Here is a 21,992-nt window from a genome sequence, read left to right on the forward strand (position 1 = left end):
GATGTAAACTTGCGCCTGTAGTTACACTGGTTAAATATTACTGTTTAGCAGTACAATGAGTAAGACTGATGAAACTCTTAATCACATATCGCCATAAAAGTAATGGATTGTACGATTAACCTTTACTTACATTATTTTACATATTTTAGCGTCCAAAGTTTATATACATTGTGACAAGACAAATGAAAAAAACAAATATTCAATCAAATATCAAGTACCTGTTTTCATTTTTCTATTTTTATAACTTTTACGCTCAGTCTTTAAATAAAGCGAAATGGAAAGTATTTTATTGTTTAAAATAGTTGAGATACTACTTTAAAAACCGACGAGGTACGTACTAATTAATTACTTTTTCCGATGATACTCGACCGTCGTAATGATTTTCTTGTACAATTCCAACCTTTAACTTACTAAAAGGAAAGGTTCTTAGATATTTTTTTTTAAGTTTGTAAAATGTCAAGTGATATGTTTTTAATTTTTTATTTTACCTTTTTTTCCTTTCGTACAATTGTGTTACTGTTTACTTTATAAACAAAGTCAATTAATGTTAAAATGTAGATTTTTGGACAGTATTTTAAGGACTGTGTCTAGAATAAGTGAACAAATTTTATTATTTACATAGAATGTTTTTGCAACTAAATTTTTAGAGAAGGTACTTTCATCATAATTAATATATTTAATTTAAATAATAATCTCTTAGGCATTTAATAATAATAATAAGACGTAATAATATGAACATATAAATATTGTGGGTTTACGATAAAGACATTACATATCTCGCTGAACTGTTTTTATTTGTAATTTTATATTATAATCGGATTAATAACGGTAATTTTATAGCTGTTGCTTATCTTGATTGAAGACAAATTATTTAATTTATTTATAATTGTGTTTTGAACAAACTGTGAATACAATAATTATATACATAAACTAGCCATCCTTGTGGTTTTATGCGTAAAATTTATAATTATTTTGTTTAATAAAGTTTGTTAATGGACCATCGGTTACACCATTTCTTTGAAGTCGGTTACATTTTAAGCAAAATACTCGTGTAAAAATTTTGTATAGATAACGTATGACTAATAATGGCTGCATGGAATGGCAAAACCGTTTACGTAAGATAAAATGCAGACACCTTAATTTGCTAATTGACTCAAACCGGCATGTGATGTATACGATCAATGTTATCAGTATTTATTTCCAGTTTTGAAACGCGATACCGCTCTTATTGCGAATTATGAACACGAGTTTAACTTATAGGATCATTGAGAGTAAATTTGCAATTGTTTTAGGAGTAGTGTTATGAGGAAATCTACCTAAGCAAAGGGTTCTCAAATCAAAATATATTTTATAACTTGTACGTTATTTTAGCCTAAGAGTAAAAAGTCATTAAATTAATTTAATGAAAATTAAACAAATTTAATAAATAGGAGTGCCTGAAGGGACCATAATTGTATCTCTTTGTTCACTGTGTAGAATATAGCTATTTTTGTCGTTACAGCCATCTATCAAAATAAACGATCTTTTATAAATGATTAAAAGGACTGACCATAAGGTATTAAGAAAGCAACATACTAGCTGAAATATTGAAAAAATTAACTACTCCGACCTGAAATCAATGTGATAAGAGCAAGCGAACAATAGGTATGATGCTTCAGAAATAGGATATAAAATACAAATACATATGTCAAACTAAAACAATTAATTTTGTGACTAATTTAGGATATAACTTTTTTAACTATGTTCGATATTTAAAAGAAAAATAACAGAACTGAAAATGTTATTTGTAAAAATTTTGTTGAAATTGGAATCAAAGAATGTACAAATAGACGCAGCAGCCATTGTACTGAGTGCAAGTATCTATATATATAACACTATTAGCTGTGAGTTGAAATTTGATGCATTTTGGAAATTAAATAAAAATAAAACCTTTAAATTTTCATCCATTACAAACTTTTATTGTAAATAATAATAAACCAAAATATGCTTCGATTTTCGAAAGCAAATAAAATTATAAGACGAAGTCAATAGAAGATTTTCAATTTCCCATTATTTTAATTTTAATTAAAGTCCAATTAATGATTATATTAATTAACAATGTACTTTCCTAGCTTTACTAAAAAAAATCCTAAAATTTTACGAAAACCTCCAAAAGCAGGTATGGAAGTGAAACAAATTTATGTAGTTTTTTAATATAAAGTTAACCATTTTTGTATACTATATTAAAAATAATCAATCCGTAGGCGTAGTCATCATGTATAATGAACAAGGTGGGGATTAAGGTTTCAGTTTGGACAGGACGCTACCGCTTGCATTCGCGGGCGATTACGATACGAGTCGATAGTCGATACAGCTGATAAGTGTTATCATCGATACGCTTTGTGCGCCCGCCGACCCATCCATCACTCCAAAACAACCTTTGCGTTTGGCCGACGACACAAGCAAAGGTAAATAGCGCAGTTAACATGTGTTTCGATATAAAGATACACGAATCCACTTCACGCCCGACACTCGATTCTGATAACACATTTCCTTTAATGTTGCTTTCAACTGGTTATGTAACGTGTGCTCCTTGCGATGACATTTATTTACATACATAGTTCTGTACATATATGTATTAATATCGATTTTAATCCAAATATATTATTTGATCGGATACGCATATAGAAAGCTCCTTTATATAGTGCGCAAGTTGTGGAAGTAGAAACTAATAAGAATTAAATGTCTCGCAGCTGAGCAGTCTGATGGCGTTGATGATTATTTTATAATATTTAATTCTTTAGATGATGGAAATGATTTGTTAATGTTTTAGAATCTCTTTCAAAATATATTTTCCTTCACCTCTACGAGTTGGTAATGCATCTATTTATTTAGCTTTAAATTGTTATCTATATATAATAAAGATTTAGCTTATAATGCTAATCCGGGATGGGACCCGACACCTCAAATGAAATTTCGCTTTGGAATGCACGAGTTAAATCTTTAAAAAGTATTATTTAAATACTTATATATACATCTCAGTTATCTTATAGTTTAAGCGTTTAATATGATTGTCAATACTATCAAGCGGATCTAGATTTATATTTTCTCAATTAACTTTGCTTTTATTTAATCATTCAGTATAAATAGAAGTAATATAATAGTGTAATATTTTAAAACCATCATTCGCGATAAACAAAAAGTCACGCAACAAACATCACGTTACAGGTCCATTTTAACACGCGTGAGGCTGGCTGCATGTGTGCCAATGTTTGTCGGAGCATTAGAGGAACGCGCGTCGTATTTACTCATAGATTTCCCGCCACTCTCACGCTCAGTTTGCGCAGTTTTAATTTCGTCAATTTTGCCAGCAACATATATAAATCGCTTTTGTAATTTTAAAATGTACCATACCTAATTCTAAACATAATGCTCTGGTAAAAACTTTTCTTCAAGATATTAAATAAAGTCTGGAATCAAAATGGTTAGGAACAAACAATCCAATGAAGTTGAATTTTTTTCTTCACCACAATAATTACACAATCACACATTATTATATTAAGAAATAGAAAATGTATATATACTCACTGTCGTCTGTAAGTTTTCGATCGCGTCTTGGCCGTGGCGGTGCATATAGAGAGGACTGATCAACGCCCGAGCCACCAGACGCGAGTGACGAGTGCCCGCTATCCCGAAACTCACCAGTTTCTGCCCACACTGTAAAAAAGACACCTTTTATTAACACATGGTTTTTAACTGCTCACGGGTTCAAATCAGACAAACCACTATTAAATTTTCACTTGTATTGTTTGAATCTCATGTGAGCGCCTGCATGTTTTGTGTATCATGTCATGATATTCTGTCTCATGTTTTTTTACTATTTTTATAGGCGACAAGCCATCTTCATAATAGTTGGGATATTGACAGACTGTTAATCATACTGACAAACAAAGAAACAACAAATCACCGTCATAATAGGACCTAAAGAAATAACAACTCCAAGCTGATTGTTATATTGCCCCTCATAATTGATATAAGCAGTCCATACTTCTTTTTAGTTATAGCGTAAATTTATTTGATAACAATTCTATTATTGACATTTGATTCTAAGCTAAACTGCTAAATAATACCGCGTCGGTTCGATATTGAGCATGCCAACGATTTACTCTACCGCAGAGCACGTGACAAAATAATTATTACGCGCCGATTATTTCAGTAAATATAGTCATTGTTTATTCGAATATAAACCAAAGCAATTTATAATGTCAAAACGTGCATTTCATGTGATAATACAATTTTGTTATTTTTTAAATTATCAAGTTGTATGTGATGGCATAAATAGGTATTAGGTATATTCGGGTCAATCTAGGAAATTAATTATTAATTATATCTAATATGTTTTAATGTCAGAGACGTCAAGTGACTAAGAATACCGTAGCTTAACCAAAGATTGTAGTTTCAAACCCAAAAATTTCATGTTCTTAATTAGTGTTTGTAATTAAGTTCATCTCGTACTCAATAGTAAAAGAAAACTATGTAGAAATCTGCATCTGTCGGATGAAAATGTTCCAAATATGTATCTATCAACGCGATGGTATAGCATGATAAATTAAGCTCCAAAACTTCGCCTTTCGAGGAGCACATTCTAGTTCTATTCTATTCTATCCCAGTTGTGGGATAATTACAGGCTTATACTTTACTTTACTTTAAAGCTTAACACTAAATAAAATAAGGTAACCAATTAAATTAAAAATCAATATATATTTTCATATTTTAAGATATATGTATAAGTGTATAATTGGCAATGGTTAAGTGATAATATGTTTTAAAGCAATTAAATAGACATTAATTTCTAAGATCTTTACGTTACAATGTATACGTTTAGGGATGTTGACGTCTTGTCGCTTTGTTGTAATTAAACGTTCTGAAATCGTAAATAAATAAACTCATGAAAGACGCGTGTATATAATGTAATACAAAGATACAATCATATCGTTTACTCGGTATTGTTATTATGATCATATATGAAACTCAACGGTGTAAGTATGATAAAATTATATTCTTCACGAATTAATTTGTGATTTAACAAACAAATGCAGATAACTTTCGTCATTACATTTATAAAGAAAAAGCGTACCACAAATTCTCAGACGATTTAATCAATTGTTTCTCTTCGATGTTATTTTTAAAGCTAACATCTTTATTGTGACAGACTGATTCTATTGTTTTGGGAAAAGTCACGTACAGAAAATCGACGGCTCGTAAAATTAAAAAAGAAATGTAAACACATGTTTTTTTTTCTGTCTTACAATTAAAAAAAAACTCGAAGTAGCTAATAATATCGAACTGTTTTTTTATTTAAAATTAATTGATAAAAATTGGACAGATATCTTTCAATGTGTATTTGCGGTGACCGCAAAGTTGTTCATCAGAAATAATGAATTTATTAATTACATTTTGTTGTCACTGTAAATCTATAATAATAATATTATAAAGAGAAAAGAATTGATTTTTTGTATGTTTGTTTATAATAAATAAACTGTAAATCTACTTAACCGATTTAAAAAAATCTTTCATCTACAAAGAGCTACATTATCAGCGAGTAACACGGGCTGTATTTTATTTTCAAAAAAATTAGAGCGAAAATTGCAATAATATCGGCGTATGTGAAACCTATTGATGATAACTGAAATAATGTATTACATGTTTATAGTACTTATTATTACACACAAAATAGTCTGCGAGGGTTTGTCTATTTTAGTTAAGTGACAATAACAGCTATTCAAATAATTCAATCAAAATACGGGTGGAATCGAAAGATAATGGCATTCGTATCATTATATTAATCCTTATCCAACTAAACGATTACATAATGAAGGTCGATTGTGTTCATGTAAATTCTTCTTTAAGTTATTCAAATCAAACCTTTCGTTCAGAAGTTACGACGGGTATAAAATTGCTAAGAGTAAGAAATATACCGCGAAGTAAACGAACAGCACTATTGTTAATCTATTATATACTTACACATTTAATTTTATAAACTAGAAATAGTTGAGTAGTAAATTTGTAATATTATTTAATATACTTTAAATATTTTAATATTTTATGAGTTATCGCAAAATTAAAAGTCTCTCACAACAATAACAGACATACGAAAAAACTTTTTGAAGAGGTCTGGCTTATAATGTGGGACGAATGTACGATATCTACGAATAAGTTCAGAAAAACTTATGGGAGAAGTCAACTTCGTGTTTTGCCGGTGATTTTCGTCAAACACTTGCTGTGATGAATTAGTTTTAAGTAAGTTATACCCACTTAATATCTATTAAAATAGATAATTGTTCAATCCGGACGAAGTTAAAAAAAGCCTAGATGGCCCAGTGGTTAGAATACGTGAATCTTAACCGATGATCGTGGCTTCAAACCTAGATAAGCAATAATAATAAGCTTAATTTGTGTTTATAATTCATCTCGTTCGTGTCGGTGAAGGAAAACGTAATCCTGCATGTGTCTAATTTCTCTGAAAATCTAACAAAGTGTATTCCACCAAACCACATTGGAGCAGCGGGTGGAATAAGCTCCAAATCTTTTCCTCAAAAAGGAGATCAGGCCTTAGCCCAGCAGGGACATTCACAGGCTGTTACTGACGAAGTCGAGGCGGGTCGATAAATTATTACTGTAATATTTAAAAAAATAATAAGAGTCCTTTTTTAAATAATTGAATTTATCGTACTACAGATATAACTTTTACTTGGTAGTAGGATGGGTAGGTACCACCCACATATTCTACCGCCAAGAAGCAATATTTCATGTTGTTGTGTTCCGGTTTGAAGGGTAAATGAGCCAGAGCAAAACGAGCATACATTTCTAAGGTTTAATATCCTACATTTCTAAGGTTGGCGGCACATCGGCAAATGTAGTGAATGGTTAATATTTCTTACAACGCCAATTTTTATGTAATGGTGACCACTTATCACTGGTCAGGTGGCCTATATGCCCCACCACTTACCTATCTAAAAAAAAATATCTGACCTTTTATAATCGTTAATTATTAAAGTGTACCTAACAAGAAGATAATGGATAAAATGAAATTAAACAATAATGGATAGTGTTAATTGTCCTGTCTTATCGGATCATAACTGGAACAAACGTCGGGTCGTACAAACGTACAGACGACACTCGTTCAAATAAATTTTATGTTTGCTGCTTTGATAACGCCTGATAAGCGCCTTCATTGTTTTATTGGGGGTGTAAAGCGTCTCAGTTACAACAGACTGCTGACAGTCGCACGTAAAAGTGTTAATTACTACTTGAGGTGTTCTCGTAATACGCGGATAGATGGCGCTGCTATATGACTTTAGCTTAGCTAAATTTACAACACAAAGACAACAATTTGAAGATATTAATTATCTATTAAACAGGCTTAAAGTATTAAAAAGTACTTTTCTATTAATGGAATAATGCAAAATTGTATATAATGTACATAACGTAAGTATTTACGTTATATAAATTAAGAGGTAATGAGTGATTAAATAAAATATTATCTTTCGTATGCACTAGGAACGTGCTCGAAATTTTGAACTGATAGATAGATTTGACATATATATATATAAATATATATATAAAGATTTTCATTACGTTTAGCCATTTATCCCTATCCCTTTCATGTCTTACGTATATACTTATTCCTTATACCTAGACGAAGAAAAAAGTTAAATAAGTTTTAATAATAACTTATAAATGTATAGAAGCGAAAATACAGTATTCGTACGCGATTGTACCGTACTTGTAATAGTAATTGTATTATTATCATACGTACGATACTCCATAATGTTTACAGCAGATTATTATGCACAATATACTTCTTAAATAAAACACTTTTAAAAAATTAACAGCGGTTATAATAAACGGTAATCAAATATAGATAATCAATGAAGAATAGAATGGTAAAAATATACTTTAAAATATCAATCACCTCTTAAATAAGACTTGAAATGTGTCTTTTCCGCAAAACAAATTTAGTCGTTTTTCAATACAATTCTCTTAACAGTTCAATTGTTTCAAAATGTTTTGCAATTCTGTTAATCAAATAGCTAAGTTTTCCTTGTATGTAACTTTTTTTTTAAATAATTTGCCTTTTTTATTGTTTTATTATTGTTTCGTTTATAGTTTAGTTTATTTATTTTTCATTATTATTATTATATTTTATTTATAATGTCCTAATTTCGATCACGGCGGCAAATCTTAATGGCTAACCAAGCACGCAGGATATATTATAACGTGTAATTGCAAACTCTCTCAAACGGGCACGATCTATTTCCAAACACTCATAGTCCGATAAGATGGCAATCCGTTACGACCGGAGAGAGATCAGGCGTAAAAGCAAAAGATTTACACGATCTCCGATTCACGGCAGTGTAACATTGCCAACTTCCTAACTCTAGGCTGGTGCGGAGAATTTTTTGACAAAACAGTAAATTTTTGACGACCCGATATGGGTATCGACCCCAGGGTATCAGGAACTGCAGCCTAATAAGCTAGCTTCGTAGAAAATTGGCATTAATAAGTTTATTATGTAATCAGTCCATCTCCGTTTCAGATTTTTTGAAAGACATTTTATTTATCCTCAATAAATACTATTTAATAATAATATAATAAAAATTATAAAGCGACAGACATTCTAAAATCCAAGGATGAGGTGCCACAAGTTATCAAGTTAAAAAGTGTTAAGATGATATACAGAAAATGTTGTATTTACACAACGGCTGATAGTCTCGGATGCAAACAGAGATAAGTTCTTGTAATTTACGATCTTGGCCATGAGTACTAAGCGAGAAACCCGGAATATTTTTTAAGGAAAATATACTAACAACTAATGTTGATTTGATAGTAATTTTTATATAAAGTACATTTCAGATGGTACACCGAACCGCAAAGAAAAAGGGTCGGATAGAAAATCTTCAATATCTTCAAAAGTAAGCTGACCTAGCTTTATGAAATAAAGACTAAATTAAAGAATATTTTAAAACGCTTAAATGAAAAAAAAAATGAATTCAAACTTTTTATTTTTAATAAATGTAAAATAAATAAAAATGCGTAGTTTTTCCAGTATTTTCGTAAATGTAGATTGGTTATAGATGTGCCGTTTTCACGCATTTTAGTAATTTGTGTTGCCTCCGTGAGCTCGCAATAGAAAGTATTTTCTACTACGTTTTTGAGGCGATGCTGCGGAATTTTCTGTCATTCCTCTATTAGAGCTTCTTTCATTTCACGTAGCGTGATTGGCGGCAGATTCCGCTAACGTCCCAGTTCGTCCCGTGCATGCTCAATGGGGCTTAAGTCAGGGCTGTGTGCTGGCCACTCCATGTGTGCGATACCAACTTCTTAAAAATAGGCAAACACTATCTGAGTTGTATGCGAGCGGGCTTTGTCTTGCATAAAAACTGCAGTGGACCAACGTAGTCATTCAGAATTTCAGTGATATAATTATCTTTCTTCAGTTAAAGTTCCATTTTCTATCACCACTAGCTCTAGCAATCCTCCCGCGCCGTCATCCACCTTGTTCGGCCTGTTCCTGGTCTTTGAAGATTGGATCCAGTTTTATGGAAACGCTGGAGTTTTCGCTGAACTGTAGAAAGAGTCACACCAACAGTTCTCGCTGTATTTCGCTGACTGTACCCATCTTCAAGCATTGTCAAAATCCTGGTACATTCTTTAGGGGTTAAAGACATGATGATACCATATTTATAACTTTGTCATTGCAAAACTAAAATAAACGCGAAACAATTGATTTGAATTTTTTGGTACTAAATTCAAAAACGACCATTATTTTACATTTTCAGTTTTTTATACAATTATCAAAAATGATTAAAAAGGTTTATTATATATATTATTTTATGTGGCATTAAATATTCTTTAATTTAGTCTTTATTTCATAAATCTAGGTGAGGTACTTTTGAATATATTGAAGATTTTCTAACCGACCCTTTTTCTTTGCGGTCCCGAGTATTTCCGAGGGTTCAGAACAAACAATCATTATTATTATCATTTTTGTTTCAAATACTGACTCGTAGGAACATAAGTACCAACACAAAACTAAACAGATAATTAAAAATTATTGTCAAGTGCAAAGAAATGATCCCATGAACTGGGTTCGAACTTTTAACTATTTGCGATTATTGTATCAATTCAAAAAGTACTTTTTGCCGTAGTATCAAGGTACTCGGAGAATACCGTCATGATCTCATTCTCGACACGATTGTGCGGAAGTAAAATGCCGGATGCCACGATCTCATAATCGCAAAATAATCAAAGACTCGTGCATCATATTTTTACTTAGCTACGCTGCACACATTGTTGTAAGTATTTTTGAGTACAGGTCATCAATTTAACTCAGGTTATTTATGTAAAATTTATGTACCTATGACAACCGTTTTTTTTACTTTAAAACTCCTCAGTCAAATCGTTACCGCTATTCTACGCTTAAGAGGTCTCAGGAGGTCAAACAAGTTCTGTGAAATCAGAACTAAAACAAATAAAATTTATCAGGCTTAACCAACATGTTCCCATTTGATGTTTTTAAATATAATTTAACTTTTAATCTAATTAATTAATAAATACAGATTCGGTTTTAAAAAATAAATCTTTTACTAAAAAAATACTAGTCAAAAGAAAAGTTGATGTATCTTTTAAATAAACAAACGTCCCCACTGACAGTCTATTGAAAAATAAGTAATATCTAAAACATTTCTGAAGATCTCACGTACGTTTCCTAACAAGAATACTTTCAAAACTCTCAATATAACTCACAAATTGTAAGTTAGTATACGGTTCGAGAAAATGCATCTTATAATATATTACCTTCGGTCATCTTCATCTGCATAATTTGGATTCGAAATAAATCTCTATCATAAACAATAAACGATAAATTGCATTATATACCATGTAAATAATAACGGACAAATATTAGTTGTAGTTGTTAAATCGCTCATTTGTATCGGTTCTGGCGATCCTCTCCCTGTGACAGCATAACAAATGCTTGCGCTACAAACAGCGAATTAATATAGATGATTGTTCTTAAACGTTTAATGAAACAAATGTTTTGCCATTTAACATAACGTGTATCAAATGTCAAATGTACACGTATATAATAATAATTTAACGTTATTTTAACTTAATTACTTATCTAATTTACATAATAACTTATAAAAAAATAAAGTTACTATTTATTTCTATTGACATTATACAATATTTCCTTTTTTGGTGCTCGCTTTATTTATTTAACGATTCTTAAAAGTATCGAGTAAATGGATTTTTCAAAAATTAATACGATTTTAAATATTATTATGATTATACTAATAACGTATAAATTGATAAATTTTATTGGTCAATACTCTTAACTAAAATTAAAAGCACTACAATCAACTCATCCAATTCGTTCCGTTTATCTAAATGAGATCGGAACAAATAGCTGTTAATCTCACGAGTGTGGACCACCGAGTTTGTATCTGCTTAATGCCATAATCCTGACGCGGAAGGGCAGGAGTGCCCGCTTCCGACATGAGATGTTTGCCTACAACAAACCAACATCATCAACGTAATAAGCTTCGAAAATAATCGTATTACCCGTATTTAAAAATAAACGGTCTTTCTTATAATTGTAAAAGAGACAACATTATTTAATTAATCACCCGCTAAGCAACGTTTATAAGTAAAATCGAAACAATTAAATTATAACTTATTTTGAATTATTTAGTTCATGTTATGTTTATATTATAAATATGAAACATTCAGAGCCAGATTCAGTTACAAAATTAAGAATCAATAAACATTTACCAAATTTAATTTTCTCTGAATTGTTTATAATTACATACGCTTCAATTTTCGTATAGACTTATGACTTGTTTAAATATTTTTTTGTGTTTGTAACCTTAAATTAAATACAACTAAGTGGGTAGGTTGTTATTATATTACAAATTATTAAACACCATTTACATCTTTAAATATTATCGCGAAGGTGGGAATAGCCGATACCTTTAAAATTGTATAAAGATAATGTCCTCGTACAACGTGGAGGTGACCTGTTGCGGAGATTAGCTTACGTAATGCGAAATCTTCATGGAAACATTTCTTAATCATTACCGACACCTGACTTAAAATCCTAACGAATATTATAATTGAAAAAATGTGTTTTGCGTACCTAAACATTTTTAGGGGTACAAAAGAGGATATAGAGTACCTAACACTCTCAAATGCGGGCGAAACCGCTGGTGTGCACAAGTGTCTTATGAAATTACAATGCTTATATCTTATTAAATAAATATTTAATATTTTAATGATAGGAAATGAAATCAGAACAACTACTATATATATATATTCGTAAAACCATTGTTGCTATCATACAAAATAATAACAGGTTAGTTAACAAAATCACAAAAATCATTTGGCCAAGTAATAAAACTCACGTGCGATAAAGATATCGAATGCTACTGTGATTAGTGCTCAGTAGGCACGTCTCAAAGGTAGCTGGTGGTGCGCGGTATCTGCCCGACCAATCGCATCGCAACGCGAATTATCGCTTGAATTAATGGCGTGTGAGTTATAAATGGCCGGTGGATTAGGGCCGCACCATTTTATTCCTATTTTACCTACCGTAAAGAACCTTCATTGAAAACGTACACAAATTTGCTGGAACATCCGCTAATTTTCCTTAACTCTCTCCTTTTCGCACGCATCGTTCACCATACGTCTGTTCCGTTCTGACAACCCCAATTGTGCCACGATTCATCATCATTTCGCGGTTTACTGGTTTTCCATTCAAATTCAAAAGATCTTCGTTCAAAAGAAAAGGGGCTAGATTTATTAATGAACCACCTTTTCTATTCGATAAAAATCCAGTAACGAAGATTTTACAAATATGTTCCGGAGAATGAGACAACTAGAAGTAAATAATTTAAAACAAATCTGCTGAAAAAAATCGGAATAAAAAATAGGGAATAGTTTTTGTACCGAAGTCCACAGACAAGCTCAATTAGTATTCCAAATAGCCGTCGACATATTGTACACATAAATGTAAAGAGTGGACCTTTCGGGTGGCACGAACGTCGCATTACTTTTGTACTGCAAACTTTTACATTCGAAACTTAAGTCTTAACTTGTTTAGCATAAGTGCCAAAGTTGCCTGTATTATTCTGGGAGTTCACACCAAGCTCGGTTTCTATTTCACCCAAGCAATAACCGTCTTACTGCTCTAGCTAGTAGGTTCAAAGTGATGAAGTCGCGCCAATCGGCATAGAGTGCGGGACTTTGAGGCTTATAGTAATTGTAATAAAGCGGAGTGCACCAGTTATGGAACGTGAGAGGTTCTAGACCAAATCCCAAGTAAGCTGTAACTTCCTTTTGGATTTTCGGAAGCCATTTATCAGTCTGATGTGGGCGTCTGGAAATTTTTCATGTTTCGTTATTTTAGAACAGCGACATGACATGTATCCCTCGAGAGCGCTATACGATGTCTATTAAATATGAGACTTTCATATTCAGGGTCGACTAATAAATAGAAGACTTAGGTAAATAAAAGAGTTTAAATCTTTATTAAAATAATTTACAACTCTCTATTCGATGGTAAAGAACTTTATCTCATTATAGTCGATCTCTGTGAACAGACTCATATAATAAAGTAGAAGTTAAGTCGCGGTTAAATTAGTGTTTATGAGTTTGTTTCATGCGATGCACTGGGGAGAAATAGTTTGTCCCACAGCGCACATTACAGGGATAAATCAAGTGTAACCCTTCCGATGCCGCAAGCAAATTACCGACCACCTGAGACTTGTAAAAATGCCCCACAAATTTACTTGTAGTTGCAAAATGCGATAAATAAATTTAGGGATTTTAGCAAGACCAATTTATGTAGTTTTTTTGTAAAATAATAACACTAAAAACTTTAATGTCTTTATTTATTTATTAATGTTTTTAATAAACGTTAAAGTATATAAGTAATTATTTTTATAATAAATTAATATATGAAATAAACGTAACTCACATAGACCATAACACATTATAATAATAACAGAATATATACAGAATAATAATCAAATTAATGAAAAAGGAACAATATATTTATTAAAAATTCAAATTAAATTATTAAAAAATTCAACAAAACTATAAACTAAACAACATATAATGTTAAAGATATGTTAGAGAATAAGTCGGGGACGTAAAATTGGCAAAAGACAACGAGGGTGAAAGTATTCAGAAGGTAATCACCAGTCCCATATGGACACAAATTACTTTTCGAATGGTGGTTTCCCCATGATGACAGACGGAATGGGGTGCTCTGATACTGTGGATTGTTTTCATTATACGAGTATCATAAACAAAGATGATTGTCCTTTTTATATCTTTAAATGCTGTAATAATAATTTAAAGAAAATGTGCAAGTTATTTTAAATGGAATCGTTTTTTTTACTTATTTTATTTTAAAAAATAAATAAACATAACAATATTTCCTTTTTCAATATAATCGAAAAACCGTCTCGACGTAACTGATTTCTTATCTTGTCGCATCTAATATTAATGATATTGTACAGAGGTAACAACACTTGTGTTTGTTTTTACGAATTGATGCACAGTAGTGTAGTATTGAACAGTAGTGTTGCCAGAAATACAAACAAAAATCTCTTCATTTTTAGTTTATAAAATTTTAAGATTTCAATGGAACGTATAAAATTAAAATGATCGTATTTTAACTTGACATACATATGTCGTTTTATTCTGCGCTGAGGATTGGGGTGGCGTAAACGATGCCATTCTGTATATTTTCAATTTGCATAAATATTAGTGCGAGCTGTAATATCATAAATATATTAGTGTGGTGATACTGATTTTATGGCGATTACAGAATTATACCCGCGAATGCAGAGGGCGAAAACGCATTAACTATTTATTTTACTTGCGGGTTTAATATTCTGTTATTATTATAATGTGTTATGTTCTATGTGAGTTTATTTCACATATTAATTTATTATATCACATATTGGATGTGAATGTTTATAGTAAGTTATTAGTTTATGACAAAGGGAATACTATATAATTGTTAATTATGCTACAGCCAAAGGATTGATAAAATGATGTACGACTACAGTTTTTAGTTCTTGTCATAAAGAAAATCTTGCCATAAATAAAAATGTGTTATACTTATAATTAGAATATAACATGTAAGTGTTATTTAAAATAATGTTATATTTAAGTAATTCTAACTAAAAACATATTATATTATGAGGAGTAATTTAATTTAACATATCACACATCTCGGGGGGACCGAGTCATATAATGGTGTACGCATAATATTGTAAAGTCATAACACTATAATTACGAGGCGGGTCCCGGAGACCGCGTCTCACAAAGCGATGTCATCCGCTATTGTTGCGCACTGTCATATATCACGTGACGTGTCAACGTGTTTTATACAAACGCCTCGTCAGTTTTACATATTAGATTCATTAAAACCCTCGCCTTACGCGTGAAAACTAATATATATCGTACATTTATAGATATATTTAATTTATTATTTAAATAAATATAACTGTAATATTAACTTCTGAAACTGAATTAAATATTTAAACATTTTAAAGTAGTATATTACATGATAGTTCATAAATATACAGCCAAATTAATAAAAAGGTTTTATTTTAATAAAAAAAGAGCTTCGTTTATAGCGTATTGCAACGTATAATGGCCTGAAAGTTGTCATACAATTACTTTATGTAAGTATAAGAGATTCACCCATCGGTCATAAATTACACCAACAATGAACTATTTAATATAATTGCAGTCAATCCAATATCACAGGAGGACATTATCATTGTGTTTATGTTTACGTATGTTTCACATTGTACAGTATTTGGCCATCACGGGCTATTATGTCCCTATTTGTTCTAGATCTTTTGTTGCGGCGAGGGTGACTGAGCAACGTTCAGACAACAATTTGTCATAAAATAAAAAGATTTATTATCCTATGTGTTTGCAATACGCAGCTACTCTTTAACAACCGTTATTTGTCCTTTTACAGCAACAAATAAAATGGGAATGAGAAAAGTAATATTATACAAAAGATATGGACATTGTTTTCTAAATATATTACCGCCAGTGCTAATAAAATGCGAACTGTCGACGACGTGAAATTTCCATGAGCTTTAAATATACTTTAAATATTTATTACTTAAAACAGTTCGGTAACATCCTTAATTAAATATCTAAAATACTTTTAAATAATTAATTCTGAATATTTTTAATCTTATTACTTAAAATGTTATTTTTCTTTTCATCATAAAATATTATAGACATGGTAACGTCGAGTTTTTTCCACATATGAAAACATATTTTTAAGAGCAATGATTATCTGATATCTTTAACATTTTATAAGTAAAAAAAGAAGAAAGGATGTTCTATATAACACGTGATGAGAAATGATAAGTATCGCCAAGCTACTTAAAAGTCTATACAGTTGATAAATAAATTGTGAATTTTATCTTACATCAGATATTGAAGATAACAACCGAAATTAAAATAACGTACTCTTCAAGGCGCGACGGCTAGACACTGAACTTTAAATAAAGTTAAGAATCGCACCCTTGATCATCAATCTTATAATAATTAATGCTAACTAAAATTACAGCTTTCTCAGTCACCTTTGAAAGGGTTTATTTACTACCGATATCCAATAGTGTCAGTATAATGAAAAAGTGTAAGGTCGATATGTTCTCGTTGACCACAAATCACGACAGATGGGCCGGCAGTGTAAGGGTTAGCTCTACATCTGTCGGCCACTATCAATCATTCCCATCGCAAAACTGTTTGTACCGACGACTTATTGTTTGCCGATACATGTCAATTCTTAATTCTTATTGATATTTCTGAATCTACGTTGGCTGAATAACGACTTGTTGATTTATTCGATTATAATTATTAATTAAATAAATGATATTAAATATTACGTAGACAAATATTTGATTTGATATATATTTTTATTTAAAAATAGGTGTGGTATAACTTAATAATAAAATACTTTTTAATAAAATAAAAACTCCTGACTGAATTTTGGCCAAGCTTATATAAAAAACAAGTAATTTACTCATATATACGAACTACATAAATTCTCGAATCTTTCACTTTTGTAGTTTTTAGCTTAGAAAACCTGTTTTGTAGTGTACTTTCTAAGAAAGTACACTACAAAACATGGTACTGCGAATATAACAGACACAAACTAATTTTAGCAGTATCAGTATTATATTATTATAAAAGGACGCCCGCCACCCGTATTACAAGCGCCTTACAACATTTTTTTAGTCTACTGTCGAATAATTGAGTAGGCTATCATTTATTATTTAATTAAATCATTATTCGTCGTTTATTTTGATAAGGATTTATATTAACTTAGATGGACTTAAATGAGAGACTCCTTCGAAGATAAAAGATAAATGGGAATATGTATGTTGACGAGACCAAAGTACATTTTAAATCAATAATTTTCTATACTATTTCTTAGTATATTTTGAATCTCCAAATGTATTACAATATGAGTAAGTAACATATTTTTATTTAATTTTGGCTCTTTAAGCATACTGTTTCATTTAATATGTTTTTTTTTTTATTTTTCCGCTGAGGATTACATTCAAAATATTAGCATGATAAAGTTTACCAATGATAATATTTTCGAAGTTAAAGCTGGAGTTTTTATTGTTAACATTTGATTAAAATTTAACCTTTATATAAGGATTTTTAAAATATTCACGAAATAAATGATACGTAAAAAACAAGACATTCCCAATTATTTTTTTTCAATAAAATACCGATAGACATATGTTAAAGCTATTAAACTTTGTCATCGGCAATTAGTAAAGGCGCGACTAAACAATTTATAGGCCTACCTCTAAGACATGTGACACCCATTCGAAACGGCTGTTAACAAATTAAACCGATTTGTTCTGTTATTCTAATAGGGCGAGATGGGAAGCGAACGCGTCAAGCGTATTTTGACAAAATTTATTACCGCCACGCCTTCTTCAGGGCTTTTTAGGCGGATGCGACATCTGTCGTGCAGAAAATGCATACACGCCCTCCGCGAAAAGCGAGTTTTGAAAATATTGACATTGATGTAGGCGATTTTTTGTTAGATAAAACATCTTGAGCGTGTAATTCTTATACTTTTTTGCTCCAATATATAAATATAAGTCGCTTTTATTGTTTCAAATTTAATATGAATACTTATTTTTAATATTTATTATTCTAGATATATAAATATAACATAGAATAAAAAGTTACATTAGTAATTAATTGAATTTAGTATAATTTTTGAATAAATGCAACTTAAATAACCACATTAAATAACTAAATATTTTAAAACTATGGTTATATCTAAAAAAATACTAGAATGTATTATACAAATATAATATTACTCATTAAATGCTGTCAATTTTGTTACGAAAAAAAAAATACAGAAAAAAGTTTGCTTTGATGCGTGCGAGGGACACCGGCACTGGTGTTAAATTCTCGTGTCTCGTCGTGTCACGAGGGTTTGCCATTTTTTTTAATACAAAAACTTTTATAGTAACGGCGGATCATAGCAGCAGACAGTGTGGCACCAACTTTTTTCGTCACTTTTTGCAACATAAATCAGAACAGTTACGTTAATTTTATTGAGGGAGTGATTTTTTGTCAAGAATACCTTCGTCTTCCAGAGTTACCGATTAAGTGCTTAAATTTATAATTACTATTAATTCGAAACTTTAACGGCCTATCTTATAAAAGTAAATAACTGGTGGAAGAGCTTTGTGCAAGCTCGTCTGGGTTGGTACCACCCACTCATCAGATATTCTACCGCAAAACACCAATACTTGGTATTGTTGTGTTCCGGTTTGAAGGGTGAGTGAGCTAGTGTAATTACAGGCACAAGGGACATAACATTTTAGTTCCCAAAGTTGGTAGCGCATTGGTGAAGTAAGCGATGGTTAACATTTCTTACAATGCCAATGTCTATGGGCGTTGGTGACCACTTACCATCAGGTGGCCCATATGCTCGTCCACCTTCCTATTCTATAAAAAAAAGGTTGTTTAGCGTGTGATTTCACTCCTTCTGTGATTATTGATTTCAAATTCTAAAGAAGAAGACCCAGCATTGTTTAACTAATAAACGATAAACAACGTTCTTACGACTGCATTCTCCGTCTCCGATAAAGGGGGCGAGTGATTTTCGAATAGCGGATGGCTGAGACGGTTGAAATTCGATTTGGATATTATATAACGAGAAATTCGTACAGAAGAGTAACGTTATTTTTCTTATGCTTTTGTGGATTGTAAGACAGTTGTTAATATAAATTAAATATTCAGTGACAGATTCCACTCGTTTCCACTAACAAATCAGGTAAGTGTAAAATATTATATATTATATAAGTATTTCTTTGCAATTTCAAGTCGAATAATTATACTAAATAAATAAATCGACTTAACAAAACAAAAAATATATAATAAATAAATAAATAATTATTTATTTATTTATAAATAAATAAATATGTCCCTTTATGTTTCTTTGAAGAAAATAGAAACTTTTAAAACTGAATTTCGTTTAGGTATAACGTTTAGCATTAACAAAATACGAGACCCTTAACGCCACGGGCTGAGATATCTGCCGGTTAGATTTGGAGACGTCGAGATAAACTATATAATCTGAGCCGGGACACGAACTAACAAAACAAATATTGGTACTGGATTAGATACGCACTCACCCTGTAATTTACTGCCGTTCACGGATCAGCCCTTGAGCAATGAAGTCCACATTACAGTAAGTGAATTTAGTTTAAATAAAAGTCGTTTAATTTATAAAAAAATAACAAGTATTATAAATGGAAACAAGGGATTAAATAAAAATAATGATAATAAAAATAATTGCATAATTTTTTCAAATAAAATTTGATGACATTTCGAGTAATAATAATAATCATTGTAATTTTCACTTACTTTCGAATCGACAAATCCGCTAAACTGATACAAAACCTTAAATTATTTAAAGACAAATCCCGGGAAGCCTTTCAATTCACCACATAATTAGTTTCCCATTTTTCTCCAGAACCTAATAAGAAGCGGGGTTAACGGGAAGGTGAAAAAAAACCTACAAAATCAACGAAGGCTTTAGCAAGATTCCGCAAAACCAGCTCAATTTAAAATTAAAGCCACGAAACGTGTTTTTCGCATATTTTATAAAAATCTGGGGATATGGGAACAATCTTCGATGGATAAGCTGAAGCCATACGCATAGTCGATTCCATTTTTAAAAGGTATTTTTATACGTATTTTTTTATCTGTCATAATAACAATTTTTGATTACATTAAACACAATTTATACTTCCTTATGAAAGAATTTTGCCAAGCGTTATTTAATTTTAAATTATTTATATCGGTTTTATTACTGTATAATTACAATATATATTATAATGTTCTGCACATGATTCGCAAATTAATAAGTATTAGTAATAGGAAAAAGTTTTTGCCATTGCTGATAAAAAAAAAATTGTACAAAAAACGAAACCTTTGGAAAAAGTAACGACAGCAATTGACTAATGAAGTAAAACACAATAGCTTTTTAATAAATAAAATGCAGTCTTTTTAATCCCCCATTTAAATTCAATGGCGAAGAAAGTGTAGGGGCTAATCATCACAATATAATGGTTCACCGATTTTAGGGGGATCGTTTTTATTGTGTGAGAGAGACAGCGCACGTTTTATGTACAAAAATACTATAAAAAGAAAGAGAGAGATAACGTTAAAGTCGATTCATTTGGATTGACTTTAAATGATTGCCTTTTTTGTTCGTCGGTGATGGATTGCGAATCATTTTGTTTACGCCAGCTTCACGTGTGTTGAATCGCATCTACATTTTTATTTTAAAAATAATTTATTTTTTACCGTAATTACGAGTATATTACATTTAAAACAAAATGGTTAAGAGGATTTTTATAAGTATTTAAGAACTGAGTGAGTATTGGTACGGAATGTAATTTTAATTTGATTTTCAGCTACTTAAATATAAAAATATATATAAAAGTAATATAAGATAATACAATATATCTTTAACATAATTTATTCGTAACACATTTGTGATTTATAAAAAAGTATTTTAAGTAGAGCATTATTTATGACGCTTTTACCGATTATACTTAATTCATTATGTATGGACTTCCGTGACTAATGGTGTTATTGTTATTTACATTAGCAATAAAAAATAGCTTTGTACTTGTTAAAAATATATAATATTTGTATTTGTTAAAAATAACTTTAAGAAGATACTTCGATGAAACATATTTTTTTACATCATATTTTTATTATGTGAGAACAATTACATGTCATTAATTAGCTAAGTATGAAATAAATTAGGAACTCTAAATGACGAACGAGTTAGTAGCCAATCTTAATAAATATAACTTACAATAATATTAATTACATTTATTTTGTTTTTTTTTTTTACTTTACGTATTTTTCTACTTTTAGTAGAGCACCGTTCATTTGTGTGCAGTTCGACACTAATTGCGTAACTAAACGGCAGGGGCGCGTAATCCTATATTGATGCGTTTGTAAAAACTATCCGATCGCACCCTCTCACCCTCCGCGTGTTTCTCGCTGAATAATTCATCAAACAGGTGCATGATGAACTTATTTGTTGCTCAGTTTGTTTATACTTTTTATATAATATTTATTTTTATATTGACATATTGATATTCATAGATAAGATACAAATGCAACCTTTCAAAATATAATTAATAATACATAAATAATAAATACATTTGAGTTATCGGTTTGATATTTTTGTTACCAAAATAGAAGGTTTTCAGGAGATTATTAATAAACTTTATCTTCACACTCTATCAACTTCATCTCATTCACCAGATAAAGTTCTCATGGATAAACATACAGTATATACTTTTTTATAAGATAATGTTAGCTAAACGTATAATGTTTGTTAAGCA

General features: G+C 30.6%; 1 protein-coding gene across 1 annotated transcript in view; it reads right to left on the reverse strand.

The window, feature by feature from the left end:
• The window catches only part of LOC126771135 (pituitary homeobox homolog Ptx1), a 50,779-nt gene that overhangs the window by 17,729 nt on the left and 11,058 nt on the right, over nucleotides 1-21,992 (reverse strand). The window contains exon 3 of the mRNA XM_050490878.1: nucleotides 3,568-3,696. Within this exon, the coding sequence (XP_050346835.1) occupies nucleotides 3,568-3,696 (129 nt within the window). The remainder of the gene's footprint in view (nucleotides 1-3,567; nucleotides 3,697-21,992) is intronic.

Source organism: Nymphalis io, chromosome 10 (genome assembly GCF_905147045.1).
Source record: "Nymphalis io chromosome 10, ilAglIoxx1.1, whole genome shotgun sequence".
NCBI classification, from domain to species: Eukaryota; Metazoa; Arthropoda; class Insecta; order Lepidoptera; family Nymphalidae; genus Nymphalis; species Nymphalis io.